This window comes from Chlamydotis macqueenii, chromosome 15 (genome assembly GCF_036417535.1).
Source record: "Chlamydotis macqueenii isolate bChlMac1 chromosome 15, bChlMac1.mat, whole genome shotgun sequence".
Lineage (NCBI taxonomy): Eukaryota > Metazoa > Chordata > Aves > Otidiformes > Otididae > Chlamydotis > Chlamydotis macqueenii.
In genome coordinates this window covers 4,600,453-4,614,324 of record NC_141570.1, presented here as the reverse complement: position 1 = coordinate 4,614,324, position 13,872 = coordinate 4,600,453, and the positions used below count along the sequence as shown (strand labels likewise).

At 40.0% G+C, this 13,872-nt stretch overlaps 1 protein-coding gene across 1 annotated transcript in view; it reads left to right on the top strand.

Moving 5' to 3' along the window:
- The window catches only part of SDK1 (sidekick cell adhesion molecule 1), a 408,452-nt gene that overhangs the window by 262,284 nt on the left and 132,296 nt on the right, over window positions 1–13,872 (top strand). The window contains exons 9-13 of the mRNA XM_086759378.1: window positions 203–397; window positions 1,594–1,710; window positions 1,970–2,137; window positions 4,192–4,294; window positions 5,891–6,067. Of these exons, the coding sequence (XP_086615504.1) occupies window positions 203–397; window positions 1,594–1,710; window positions 1,970–2,137; window positions 4,192–4,294; window positions 5,891–6,067 (760 nt within the window). The remainder of the gene's footprint in view (window positions 1–202; window positions 398–1,593; window positions 1,711–1,969; window positions 2,138–4,191; window positions 4,295–5,890; window positions 6,068–13,872) is intronic.

The window sequence follows — 13,872 nt, the reverse complement described above, 5'->3', positions numbered from 1 at the left end:
TGGTTTTATTCCCGCGTGTTCTGCAGTGTATTATTACCATTGATAATGTAAGATGCAGCCTCCATTTATCAAAAGCAGCTTGTAAAAATGTAAATGATTGATGTAGAAGGATGGAAAACCAAAGATATGACCAGTGCTGGGTATTTTGAATACCTAAAACATGTTTTGCAAAGACTAATAGTGAAATTGTTTGTTTTCATAGGTGTTCCCATTCCCACCCTGGTCTGGTACAAGGACTCTGTTCCCCTCAGCAAGCTGGAAAACCCCCGCTACAAAGTACTACTGAGTGGTGGGCTGCGGATCCAGGCGCTGCGTCCTCAGGATGCTGGAATCTTCCAGTGTTTTGCTAGTAATAAAGCTGGGGAGATACAGACGTACACCTACCTGGATGTGACCAGTGAGTAATGAGTTGTGATACGAGATCGATGGGTTGTCTTGTCATTTCTGTAGGTGACCCTGTATCCATCAGATTCCTTCACTGCTCTGTGCTTGTTTAGTGTGACTCACAGAACCTTGATATTCATCAAGTGTAGCTGCCCTAGCTGTAAGGTACCCCAAAGTGTCCTCTGTGGCCTGAACAGAATCTACTGAAGCCTGTAGAAAAATTTTCTGTGATGCTTGAGGTGAACTCTCCTATTTTACATTACAAAAGGAGAATGTAGTGGAAAAAAAAAAAAAAAAAAGAAAGGTTAATTGTGAAATACTTTTTCCGTTATACTTAAATAATTTCATTCCACTCCAATGTAATTCTTTCCTGAATTTGAGCTACTGCTTCATCATTGTGCACGGTATCATTTTATCTGCCTTTTGTGTACAACTACATTTAGCAGGGGAAAGAAAGAAAGTTCAAGTTAAGTGGTTTTTTTTGGTCCAAAAGTCTGATTAAATGGTTTTATTAATGAAGTACACTCTTCTCTGTGGAAGAATTACAAATCCTAGTAGTCTCTTTTAAAAGCGATTATTAACAGGCATTTCTGTAATACTGTAACTCCTCTTCAGGAAGCCGATTTTTAGCCCAAGAGCAGTTTACACGTACTTGCCTCAGAAAATAGGTCAGCCCCAGTTCAATATATATCTAGGAAACTGGGGAGAAAAAAAAAAAAAGTAATAAAATGCAACTAGAGGAAAAGAAGAGAGAAAGAAACTTGGAAAATGTCTTGGATGAGACTCAGGTTCTAAATTCTTTTGGCTGACATTTAAGTTTCAAAGTTAATGCCTTTCTCAAGTTGCTTTTCATCTTAAAGAGCTCTGTTATGAAGATGAAAGAAAATAGTTTTGTTTATCTAGATTTCTCAACTTCCCCCCAAACACTCATTTTGAACTTAATCTTCCTTTTTCTCTAAGCCATCTTACTCATACATGTATAAGCACTGATAGATTTTTATTTTCCATGTAGGTAATAAACTGAATTAGACAATTCCTAGGAGGTGAATAATGAAAGGTTACAGTCACTGCTGAAAGGTTTTCATGTATTATTGTCATGTCCTTCTCCATGATCAGCTCTATAAAAGTGGATGTAAAGTAGTTGATGAGAATAGGTAAAGCATCTTTCTGATAGCTGATGCACTGAGTTTTTAAATTTTTTGATTCTAGACATTAAACCAGCATTTATACAGCCTCCGGAGGATACCACCGTTACAGAGGGCATGACCGCAGAGCTAACCTGTGAAGTTTCAGGGGCTCCAAGACCTGCCATTTCATGGAAGAAAGGTAGCCAGTTATTAAGATGATGTGGAAAAGCTGTAATCCCTGTTTTCTTGCCCATTGCTATTACTGAGATTTGATAGACCCATCTACTGCATATTTCTTCATTTCTCTGGTTCTGGAAGCTGAGGGTTTGCTGTGGGGCTGTTGTGAGCCAGTGGTCTGGATAGGCTGTAAGAGTCTTTTGGAAGAACTAGAATTGTGGTGCTTAATCTGTGCAGTCTACGTGACGCTAATCAGGCTGTTCTTCTCTTCTGTGTTTCAGGAAACCAGATCTTAGCCAGTGGCTCAGTTCAGATTCCTCGGTTCATTCTTCTTGAATCTGGAGGGCTCCAGATAACACCCGTTTTCCTTCAGGACGCTGGCAATTATACTTGCTGTGCAGTCAACTCTGAAGGAGCTCTGAATGCTTTTGTGATGCTGACAGTGTGGAGTAAGGATAATGCTTTGTTTAAAGTCTAGCTTTCATCAAGTATTAATCAGTTTTTGTTGCATGCTCAGGAAATTTTCATAAGTAATTATGCTTTTCTAGTTAATAGAGATACTTGTATGATTTAATAGGAATAATGTACCTATTTTAGGAAACCTATCACAAATACCCTTTTTGTTTGTAAAATTATGCATATAAACTTTTATATTTTGTGAAAGGAAATGTATTTAAATAGGGCTTCAATCACAATTACAATTCTGCTCAGGTTTTGCCTTGGTGAATCTCACCCTGCAAATCAGACCTTTTAACGTGTGGATTTGGCTGTTTGCAGTTGGTTTCTGCCTCCAGGAGTCTGCAGGCAGTATGGACCAGCCCATGCTGTTTCTGAGGCTGCGGCCGCAGTTACAATGGATATGATTTTCCTCGTACCTTTATTTCTTTGTGGCCCTGGGCACTGTTGGAAGCCAAACCAAAGTACAGCAGACTTCAGCTAGTCTCTCATGCTACAGATTGGCACAGCACAGGACAACCCGTGAAATGATTTTGTCCTTTGATCTCTTGTTTTTTTTGTTTTGTTTTGTTTTGTTTTTTTTTTATTTCTTCTGTTGTGGAAGATCCAACAGGTTCACCTGTGTTACTCTTGAGTGAGTTAAATTTAGGTGTAACATGGTTTTTTTTTGCTACTAAAGATAGGAAATAATGATCCCTGAGCTGGGACTAAAAATAATTGAAAACAATGAAGATGATAATGATAAATACAGAAGTATTGTAGCCCTCTCTCCTTTCCTATACTTGAAGTACTGATTATGCTGCTGATTATTTGTGGCATTTGTTAATCCCAAAACTGTGCAAATAAAATCAACAACATTTTTCCTTTTGAATTTGGGAATACCTGAAAACAATACTGGCAGTAAATGTAATATATTTCTGTCATATGGCCATGATATTTATATCTTATTGACAATACAGAGTTGGTATATATATATCAAGATGTTTTAACTAGATAATATCCAAGTGTATGTTATCAAGTAAAGGAGATCTTTCCTATTAATTTTCAAAAGCGTTGTTCTCATATGTATTAAAGACAGTTCCTGTTCATTGTACTGCATTGGAGGGGAAAAGAAAAGTGAATACAACCTAATATTTTTGTAGTGACAGCACCATTATAAAGCTAGAAGGCGTATATACGTACATCAGGAATAATGCTAAAAATTCCGTGCTATTAGACTTAGCATTTGATTTTGCTGATGATTCCTTGTTGTGTGTGTACGAGATATCTCCATAGACGCTGATTATCTCTGTAGGGATTTGGGACTGATTAACATTATCCGCATATCATCCTAGTTGTCTACCTGCCTCAGCTGATGCTATCTGCTGCTGCTACTGTGTTAGGCATAATAGAGATCTTTCACACCAGATCTGGTTGCTGTAGTTACAGCAATTATTGTGTTCTGGGTCTCCAGGAGGTGCTTGAATAAAGATGTTCTGAAACGTTTGCGTAAACAGCATATCTTTCTTATACGGAAAATTCAGACTACTAGAACCTCCCCCTTTTTTAAACTCTTTCCTGGATTTGATGAAACTGTAGGGTGCCATTTAAGTTTTCCTCTTTCTAGATATTTTTCTAGTGTATTCTTTGCACAGATTTTCTTTGGGTTTGGTTTTGTTTTCCCTGCTCCAAACAGTGTGACTTGTTTCCTGATTCAGTGCATGTTTGGATTCATTCATAACACATTACAAACATACCTGCTGCCATGCGGCTTTAGGGAGTTGCCATAGATGCTTGCCAGCAGACCGGTGAGAGTTAGTACAGCTTTAGCACTCATCCTACTCAGATCACCGCCAACTCGGACTCATGCCCTCTGCTGCTTTTGCTTCCCTGCACCCCACAGCGTACCACCTCTTCTTGACACAATGACATGAGAGGAAGGGGAGCCTTCACAGCAGAGATTTGAAGAGGAATGGCCTGCTTGCTTTGAAAGACAAATGCTCTCTGAGTGAATACCCAAGTCCAAACGCTGTAATTTCACCTGAACTATGGCTTGTGTTCCTTTCAGATCGCACTTTCATTGTTCACCCTCCTGAGGATAGCACAGTGATCAAAGGAACCACAGCCACTCTGCGATGTGAAGTGACTCATGATCCTAGAATTTCAATCAGGTTGGTGGTGTCAGTTCTCGTTTGTGTGGTTTATTTGAGCTTAATTTTATAAGCTATATGAATAGCATTAGGTGAAAAGTTTCAGGACCCCAGCTTTTAACACCAGACCCCTGATTACTGCACTATAAGGTTGTACACTGTATCATTAATCATATAAATCCCATCTTCCATTTCAGCCTTATGTATTATTTACAATGAGCTATGTTCCACTTCATGACTTCAGTATAGCCTTCCATGATTTTACTGTCAAGGTTAATACACTATCAATAAAACCAGCTTGTCAGAAGCTGATACTTAATGAGAGTAAAAACCAAAGAGAGGGAATAGGATTTCAGAAGAGTTTACATTGGGGCGCATGAAAGCAACACAAGAGATGCCCATGTTCTTGGAAACAAGTCAATAACTAGGGGCTGTATTCTGCTTTCACTGTGTAAAGGAAAATAGAATTTGTCTGAATCACTAAAATTGATGCTAAAGCATTTAGAGGAAGCTCACCATTTTAAAATACATTTACCATGAAAATTCATGTAGTCTGAAAGCAACACAAATGAAAGAAAATGCAAGGAGTAGCTTGGAAGGTGCTAGAAGGATGAACTGCAGAAAGAACTTTGGAAAGAGAAATATAGGTGTCACCATTTCATGTAGAGATACTAAAGTGTAAGGCCATGGGCTATACACATCTCCGACATGTTGGTATGCATGTGTTTTAATGGACGAGCTCTAGTAAACCTTGTCACAGCAGTTTAAGATGTTACTGATTATGGCAGTCTAAGGTTATTGCAGTCTTAGCAGAGATGGTCCAACACCTCAGCTGTTAACTTCAGAGTATGATGTTTGAGTTTAAAATACTGGTGGAGGTGGGTTTTAGAACTTGGACATGAATACTTATAGAATCATAGAATCATAGACTGGTTAGGGTTGGAAGGGACCTTCAAAGGTCATCTAGTCCAACCCCCCTGCAAGGAGCAGGGACATCCCTGACTAGGTCAGGTTGCTCAGAGCCTCATCCAGCCTGGCCTTGAACGTTTCCAGAGATGGGGCCTCCACCACCTTTCTGGGCAACCTGTTCCAGTGTTCTATAACTCGCATCATAAAAAATTTTTTCCTAATTTCTAATCTAAATCTACCCCCCTCTATTTTAAAACCATTACCTCTCGTCCTATTGCAACAGGCCCTACTAAACAGCCTCTCCCCATCTTTCTTGTAGGCCCCCTTGAGGTACTGGAAGACCGCTATCAGGTCTCCCCGGAGCCTCCTCTTCTGCAGGCTGAACAGCCCCAACTCTCTCAGCCTGTCCTCATAAGAGAGGTGCTCCAGCCCTTTTATCATCTTCGTGGCCCTCCTCTGGACTTGACCTTTGCCATGTAAAATATATAGTATTGTTTATAAAATATATACTAACTTGGATGCAATGACATTTCTTATTCTGATCGCTGGTCTAAAACTGAAATTTGTGAAAGGCACTGTTCCTGAAAGCAACTGTAGGGGCCTGTAATGTTTAATGTGAGGTTACAGCAGCTGGTATCGTATTGCGTGGTTCAAATAAATACGTTTTGAAATTCTTGTAATTATTAACTGAAGTATTGTAATACTCAGGTATGTTTGGAAGAAGGACAGCGTCGTCATAAATCCATCCAGCAGTTCCAGGATCACAGTAGAGAAAGATGGAACCCTCCTCATCAGCCAGACATGGTCAGGTGACATTGGAGACTACACCTGCGAGGTCATTTCTTTTGGAGGAAATGACTCCAGAATGGCTCGACTGGAAGTGATGTGAGTATTCCATCTTAAATATACACTGCGCCTGGTTTCAGATACCCTTGGGCATTTTTCTAGCATTTCATTCTATGAGATCTGTGGAATCTGTAAGTTTCATTTTTCATGTGGGTTTTTTAAGGGAAATTAAGCCTAATTAAATTGCTTTGAAATATGTCCTCCCTTTTACGTGCTGCCATGCTGCTTGGACTTCCAAGTAACTAGAGCCTTGGAAGTTACTTCCAAGTAATTGCATCTCTCTGAATCACCATTTGTACGTGTCCCTCTGGTTGGGTGACTGAGCTCAAGGGGTAATGATTAAGAGGTCGCAGTCCACCCAAAGCCAGTAACAAGTGGACTCCTGCAGGGGAATCTAATTGGACACATCCTGTCCAGCATCATTAGCAGTGATCCTGAAGGAGGTGTTGGATTGCATGTTCATCAGATTTGTAGGTGGCACAAAATGGGTGGGGGATGGTTGAAGTACACTCGAGGGCAGGACTACCATTCGGAGGGACCTGAGAAATGAGCCAACAGGAACCTTGTGAAATTCAGCAAGGACAAAAGCAACGTCCATATCTGGGGAGGAATAACCATTTGCAGTAAAACGGTTTGGGCACTGACTGGCTGGTAGCAGTTTTGCTGGAAAGAACCTAGGGATCTTGGTAGACAGGTGCTGAATGTGAGCCAGCTGTGTGCCCTGGCAATAAAAAAGGCTAACAGCATCCTGGACTGTATTAACATGAGCATAGTAGATTGATGGACACGATTACCGCCTTTTATTTGACACTTATTAGTCTACAGCTGGAATACTGTCTCCAGTTTTCAAGACCAGACTGGATAAACTGGTCTGATCTCATAGCTGACCCTGCTTTGAGCAGGAGGTTGGACCAGAGACATCCTGAGGTCTCTTCCAACCTGAATCCTTCTGTCATCCCATGCTGCAGGGCTTTTCCATAAAGCCCAGGTGCTGTGCTGTGATGCCAAGGTTGTAGGAAAATATTTTCCTACTTTTAGTATTTTTTCTCTGTTAAACATATGTCAGAATAGCTGGTCCCTGGACAGGCATTGCTTACTTTTGCATTCTCTTTATACACAGCTTTTCAGGGGAAAGATATTTTTATGTATGCCTGCCTTTATTCCTACAGATCTTTAAAAATAAAAACAAGAAAATGTTTATAGTTCAGTTCTGAAAAAGGATTATATAAATGTCATTACCAGATTCCATATTTTCTATTTCTGTCATTCCACTGGAGTGAAGTGCACTTCCATTTTATTTTTATCCCTAAAAGCAACGACTGTGGTTTTAGTATATGTGTGGTGCAGACCAACTGAATAAGAAGGTAATGTTTTATGTAGACTTTTTTTTTTATTTATTTGAGTGGTGCCGCATGCTTTAATTTAACTAAAATTGCATCTGTTTCTGCTGGTCATGCCTGATCTCTCTGAGAAGATGGCAACTAATGCTGTTGGCAGTGTAATGAGTTCACCTCCGAGATTTGCTATGCAGAGGGCTGTTTGATAGAGCATTATTCTGACAGTGCCAAGCCTAGATCGGATGCCCATTTTCAGAGAGCGGTCACACATTCTTTCTCTAATTAAGCACTCCTCAGCTCTCCTCCCAGAGTGCATTTTACTGCTGGTTTGAATCCAAGAGCAGAAGACAATTCAAAATATATTGCTGCTATATAACCATACTTGCTTTTCTCTGAGGCGGTTTTTGAATGGAGGGCAGAAAATTATGGAGTAAAGACTGAAAAGAATGTTAAAATCTGGACTTTGAAGCAAAGCTCTAAATATATGCTAAACACTTCAGCAGTCTGACCATTTCTTAATCCTAAATAGCAAAGGAACCCAGTACAGTGCAGCAGACTTATTTACCTGCAGTTCCCCGTTGACCAGTAAGGGACAGCTTTATACTGCCTAAAACTTGGACCAGAAGTTAGCTGGGAGAGGCACATCTTGTGTACGTTGCTGAGGCTGCCTTTCTTGCACCCAAGATGTTCCAGTTGTGTTGGCTGGCTCTGCATGCTCTGGGACTGGCTCTTAATCCTGTATCTCCGCTTCCTTCGATTTCTGTTGCTGATTACCTATAACCTGTTTTTTCCTGGAGAAATATATCAGACCCGCTCTTTTAGAGGACTTCAGTAACTGATAAGTCACTCAATCATGCCTTGAATTGTGACATTTGATTTCAAAGTAGAGCTGCAGGTAGTGCAATAATGCCAAAAACCACTGCGTTCCTTTGCAGCTTTCATCGTTATCCTTTGGCTCGGCAGCACAGATCTGTGAGAAATAGAGATACATGATACAACAGAAGTGAAATGAAGAAGAAAATATGTGGAAAGGAAATGTCTGAAGTAAAGCTTAAATTAAATTCTAGCTCGTATACGAATGACAGATCTATAACATTCCCTATTCTCCTGGATAATTCTCTTGTGCAGAACATTAACAAACAGGGCATGTACGTTCCCATCGATGAGCACTTACACTTCAGTGCCTTGAGTAGCACTAATGTCAGACAAATGTTCAAAGGAGGCCTCTCAACCAATTACAGACTGGAGCAGTCTACCAACAGATAATATCCTCGCCTACCTAGCTTTATCTGACAACTCCAATTGTCTCACCACTTCTTTCCCCCTGGGAACCAGCATGTCCCTCCTCCTCTACCTCTAGGCATGTCAGGAGAAATTTCCAAAGGCACAAGTAAGTTTATTACTGATTTCTATTCAAACTGATTCAATTCAAAACCATTGACCTTCAGAGTGACCTTCAGTTATTTAATCTCTGCGTGGTCTGGTTTTCTAACCTGTGAAAAGAAGGAAAGAAAACTTTTTCTTCCCTTGTTGGAAGACAGACTTGAGGAAAATGGTACTGTTTCTTGCTAGAAGAACGTACACTGATAGCACAGTGTGGTGTACATTGGTGGTGCAAGCAGGATGGATCGTTTTTCTCAGCATGTGTATGAGGAAATAAAATATTTGAAAAGGAAAGCCAGGAAACTAATGAAGAACTTGCTAAAGTGCAGCCAAAGGTTAGCTTGCTCATCAATTTTGCTCTGATGGTACTTGGGCACAGAAACTAATTGCTAGTCAAGATACTCCATTCATTCATTTGTCTTCCCTCTAAATGTGTTTATTCTTCATGTACATCACTTGATTTGATTTGCATGAGGTAAAACATTTGCAAGTGATGTTTCTCTTCTGCAAGAGAGAGATTTCAATTTTTTACTTACTTCTTTTTTTTTCCTAGCAGAGCTTCTCAACTGCAAATACAGAAACATTTGCAGATCTTTTGATGATGAGCTTAGGCTTCTCTTGCATTTCTCCAAGTCATAGGATTTGATCCTGAATATAATTGTATGGTATGAAACATCCCAGCTTCATTTAGCTGACTTTTATAGTCCCGTAAATACCGTACTGAAATACGTATAGAGGAAAACCCGCTTCTTCCTAAAGCTGCACAAGCTGAGTTATCACAATGGATCACTCACCTGATGGGAAACTGTGCTGATTCCAGCTCAAAGTATCCTGAGGGTTTTCAGTGTATGTAAAATATGCAGAATTACCACTTTCTATGCCTGATGATACCTGCTGCTCAATATCAGCCTGTCTGCAGTCCATACTAAAGAATCTCATTGTTGTATAAATGTGACTGAAAAGTCTGGTAATGCTGCATTGTTGGAAAATCAAAGCCCTGTACGAGCCTCTGTTATGTCACAACATATAGTAAAATCTTTTAGGCTCTTTCTCTATGCAAAAATATGGGGAGGACAATGTGATACAAAAATAGACAATTTATTCCTGGCAGCAAGTTCATCTTCTTTCAGTTCTCTTTCACCAGAGAAAAAAGAACTATTATTGCTCTGTCTTCTTCAAAAGCAGGAGAGGGGAGGGAACCACTTATAATAAAACCCAACGGGTTGCCAAGAATCCACAGTATTGCCTTTGTCACTCATTTATACGTGAATTTTGATACCCTTTTTACAGGAGTATTTCTAATTGCTGCTACTTCCAATTTCTTCCCAATACACCCCATAAAAATAGCTTGCTTGCTAAAAATGAAATCAATAAGACCAATAGACAGTAACAAATCAAAATAACGTCTCATTGCAGACTTATCTGCATATGGATCCCAAATCCCTCTGTTCTGATAGCCCATCTCTTTTCCTTTCTGCAGGGAGTGAAAACAGGAAGGATGTCAAACTTGAAAATATGTTATTCCTTCCTCGCTAGAAAGAAAGATTCTATTTATTTTTTTTCTAAGCCCTCTATTGAGATGTCATCCAAGAAGTGAGGTTCACTGCTGAGTCTAAATGCACTTGATACTCAAAAAAGAAATACCTCCTGGAAATACACTCAGAAATACAATTGTATCTGTTCATCATTGAAGGTATATGAGAAATGTAGGCATCTTTAGCAAAAAGAAAGCATGAAATTCAAAAGCTTTTCCTAAATCATCTATAGATTTGAGCTTGTGGTGACCACCAGAATGAAATGGAAAATAAATCTACATGCTCTGGAACTTGGCAAGCCTTTAATTTCAAAAATCCACTTCATCATAGGCCTGAGAAAGACAAGTCTCAAAACTAATGGATGCCTTGCAAGAGTCATCCCTGTGTTTAGAAATTGGAGAGGGCTCTTTTGCAAGAGAAATTGGGAAGTCCTGAGCGGCAGATGACACATCTCTTAATTTAAAACATTATAAACTTTCATGAGCAAAGCCATCAGGGCTGAGTGCTTTCCTAGGCTTCCTGCCTCGTTTTCTTACAACACTATCAGGTCTAGCAGATAAACCCCCTGCTCCCTTGTATCACCATACATCACCATTCCTGATTTAGGAAATCATTTATGAAATAAGAGCGGGGCTTTTTATAAACTGACAAGAAAACTTGTTTAATCACCCTTGCCTTTTTGTTATCTCTTCTTCAGTCACAGTCTCTCTAATTACCTGCTGTTGGACCATTTTTTTCTCAGAAATATCTCCAAACCATGTCTGGTTTATTTCTCTCAGCAAATAGTCTGCTTTTAGCTAATTTTATAAAACACTCTGTGTTTGCTGAGTGAATTTTTCAGCTGCCCTCTGGCAGTGGTGAGCTGACTGAAAACATTAGGGTTTCTGTTTTGAACATGTATCATCTGTAACTAGCTAATATTTCTCTCCTAGATTGTCACAATGACTCCATGTTCTTTTCTTGCAAGTTCCCTATTTTAATTGCTTTGTCAGAGTCCCCTCAGGTGACCTTGGTGGCTATGCCATTAACCCTGGGCTTATCTATCAATTACAGATTTAAAAGTGTCTATATGCATATTTTGCTATCGTGCACAGTTAGTTATGGAAAACTTGCTCTGTGCAAATGTTCGTCATTAGAGGAGTGAGGTCTTAAGATATCCTACACTGGAAAACCTTCAGATATTTCCTATTTGGGGCTTCAGTGAGTAAAAGAGAGATGATAATGCTGGAATTAACCTTCCAGTGTCTGATCAAGGGCTGTTCTGTGCCTTGTGTGTTGTTGTCCTAAACGTCATCCGCTTTTTTGGTGTATCAGAAGTTCAGCAGTGCAGGTCTGAGGTTCTTCTCATTCTGAAGAAGAGTTGAAATTTACCATTCCCTGCGATGATTTCTTGGATGTTAGCAGCAAGGAAATTTAATTCTCTTAAAGGAAAAAAAAAGAAGCAGTGATCTCTTTTGGGAACACGAATATTCACAATGGTGGTACAGGTGTTATTTATCATCCCTTCCACATGGTATGTGGTAGCAAATGAGAGCGAGACAAAGTGTAAGTGCTTGCTAAAGTCGGAATTACTATTTATTAATCTCTGCTTTTGTATACCACAAAGAGAGAAGTACACTTCTGTACTGAAATATCTTTGTGATTTTAAATATTTATTTCTGTGCAGGTGTGTTTCTTCGGCAGTTGTTATATCTGCCTTGAGGGATTTAGATCTGTGAGCACCATCTGTTGCTGTTCGGTGTGGACACATATGGCTAAAGAATATGATATTAGTGGAGATAGCTGTACTGTAAGGCTGCTGCAGCTCACGCTACTCAATCTCTGTCTGAACAGAAAGTGCCTGTTTCCTTTGCGCTGCTGACTAATTGCCACTTTATGTCAATCTAAGAGACTCATCAAGTAAACCCAAGTCCTAAGCGAAAAATCTCCTATGTTTAAACTCAGTTTGTGCTTTAAAAAAAAACATGAAGAAGGGTATGTCCCCTCTCCTCCAAAAGTCTTCTGAGACTTGCACCCTAAGAGAAAGAGACCGGGCTGTAAAGTCTTTCTTAGTTATATAGCCTCTGTCCTCAAACGAGCTGTTAATTCAGCCCTTCTAAATCTATGGGGAAACAAGATTAACTAGTAAATGCACACACTGAGAATATCCTTGATATATTCCCAGAAATTTTAGTTTGCTGAAAAGGAGTTACACAGGGACAAATTTGCTGTGAGCTCCCCCTCAGCCATCCCTCCTGCATTGTTCCCCGTGTGAGCGTCGTCTCCTGCAAGAAACCAGAGCCACAGCCCATCTCTGAGCTCTTCCCCACGGGGCCTGGTGATAAATGAAGTGAGGACTGGGACTTCTGTGAGCCATGTCACAACAAGACGTTTCACTTTCTTTCTTTCAGTAATTTCCTTTGCCAGCTTAATCACAAAAGCACTTTTCCAACCAGCTTGCTTAGGACATAATGATAAATTGTAGTGGTGGCTTAATGTTTATTGTAATTTAATGTTTCATTCAAAATTAAGTAGCACACTCATGTATTCCCTGGGTAAATGGCCGTATCTTAAACTCCCACTCTACACTTTTTGAATCACGGGCTCGTTCTGCCATTTTGTCTTGCAGGCCAGCCACCCTCCTACTTTGTTTCCAGGTCCCCCTTTTCCCTAAACTTGTTTATCCAAGATTTTGCAGTGCTCTGTTCAAAATCTGCTTCCGTTGGGCCTGTACGTACTCTTTCCTGTGCATGATGTTTCTTCTAGCCCAAAAGTGACCGTGTCTTAGCTGTCTTTGCATCAGAAGTCCAGAGCCCCGTTGCTGTGTGCCCATATCTAAGAATGTAGTCAGCCAAAACTCCTCATAATCAAGGCATCGTGAGTGAGCGATTTAATGAAGTTAAGAGCTGAATCACACCCTGAGGTGTCATTTCATGTTTACTACAGCAAGAGCCGGGGGTGACTGTGCTGCTAATTAGGTTAGGCGTTTAAAGCCAAATGAGACAAGACAAGACTTTGAGTCTCAGGTTTAGCCTTAGGAAGCATCAACCCTTCTAGCCTAGAGAGGTGGGCAGGTTAAGGTTCTTCCAGTTGTGTTATTTCATTATCTGTGTGTTTTTCTTGTCACTCTTTGCTTCTTTCAACAACAACTTTTTTGTTTTGTTTTGTTTGTCACTAGCTCAACAGCATGTAGCCATCATAAACATGTTAACAAAACCATACACAGTTTAGACAGAAAAATAAAAAAACTATTTTCTCTACCATGTTATATGTTCCTCGATCTTCCAGTAGAAACCCAAATCCAGGACATATTTATTGTTCTGGCTTAAAGCCAGAGTCTGTATTTACTTTTGTGAGTGGCTAAGGAGTTGTGGTTTTTAAATAACTGTAAGCCTTCAGTAAGCATGATACATTACAACCAGAAATTACTGCCTTTTGAAATTAAGCACTTGAAGTACCTTTGTGGCTTTCTGGTCTGGTCAGAGCAGATTAGTAGTGTTGTTTGCTGAGGAGGGGTTACCCTTCACCTTCCTGGGGAGATGCAGGAGATTTGAGTGGATGAAAACTGGTCCTCCTTAGGAACCAGGATGAGACGGAGCAGAAATCAGGC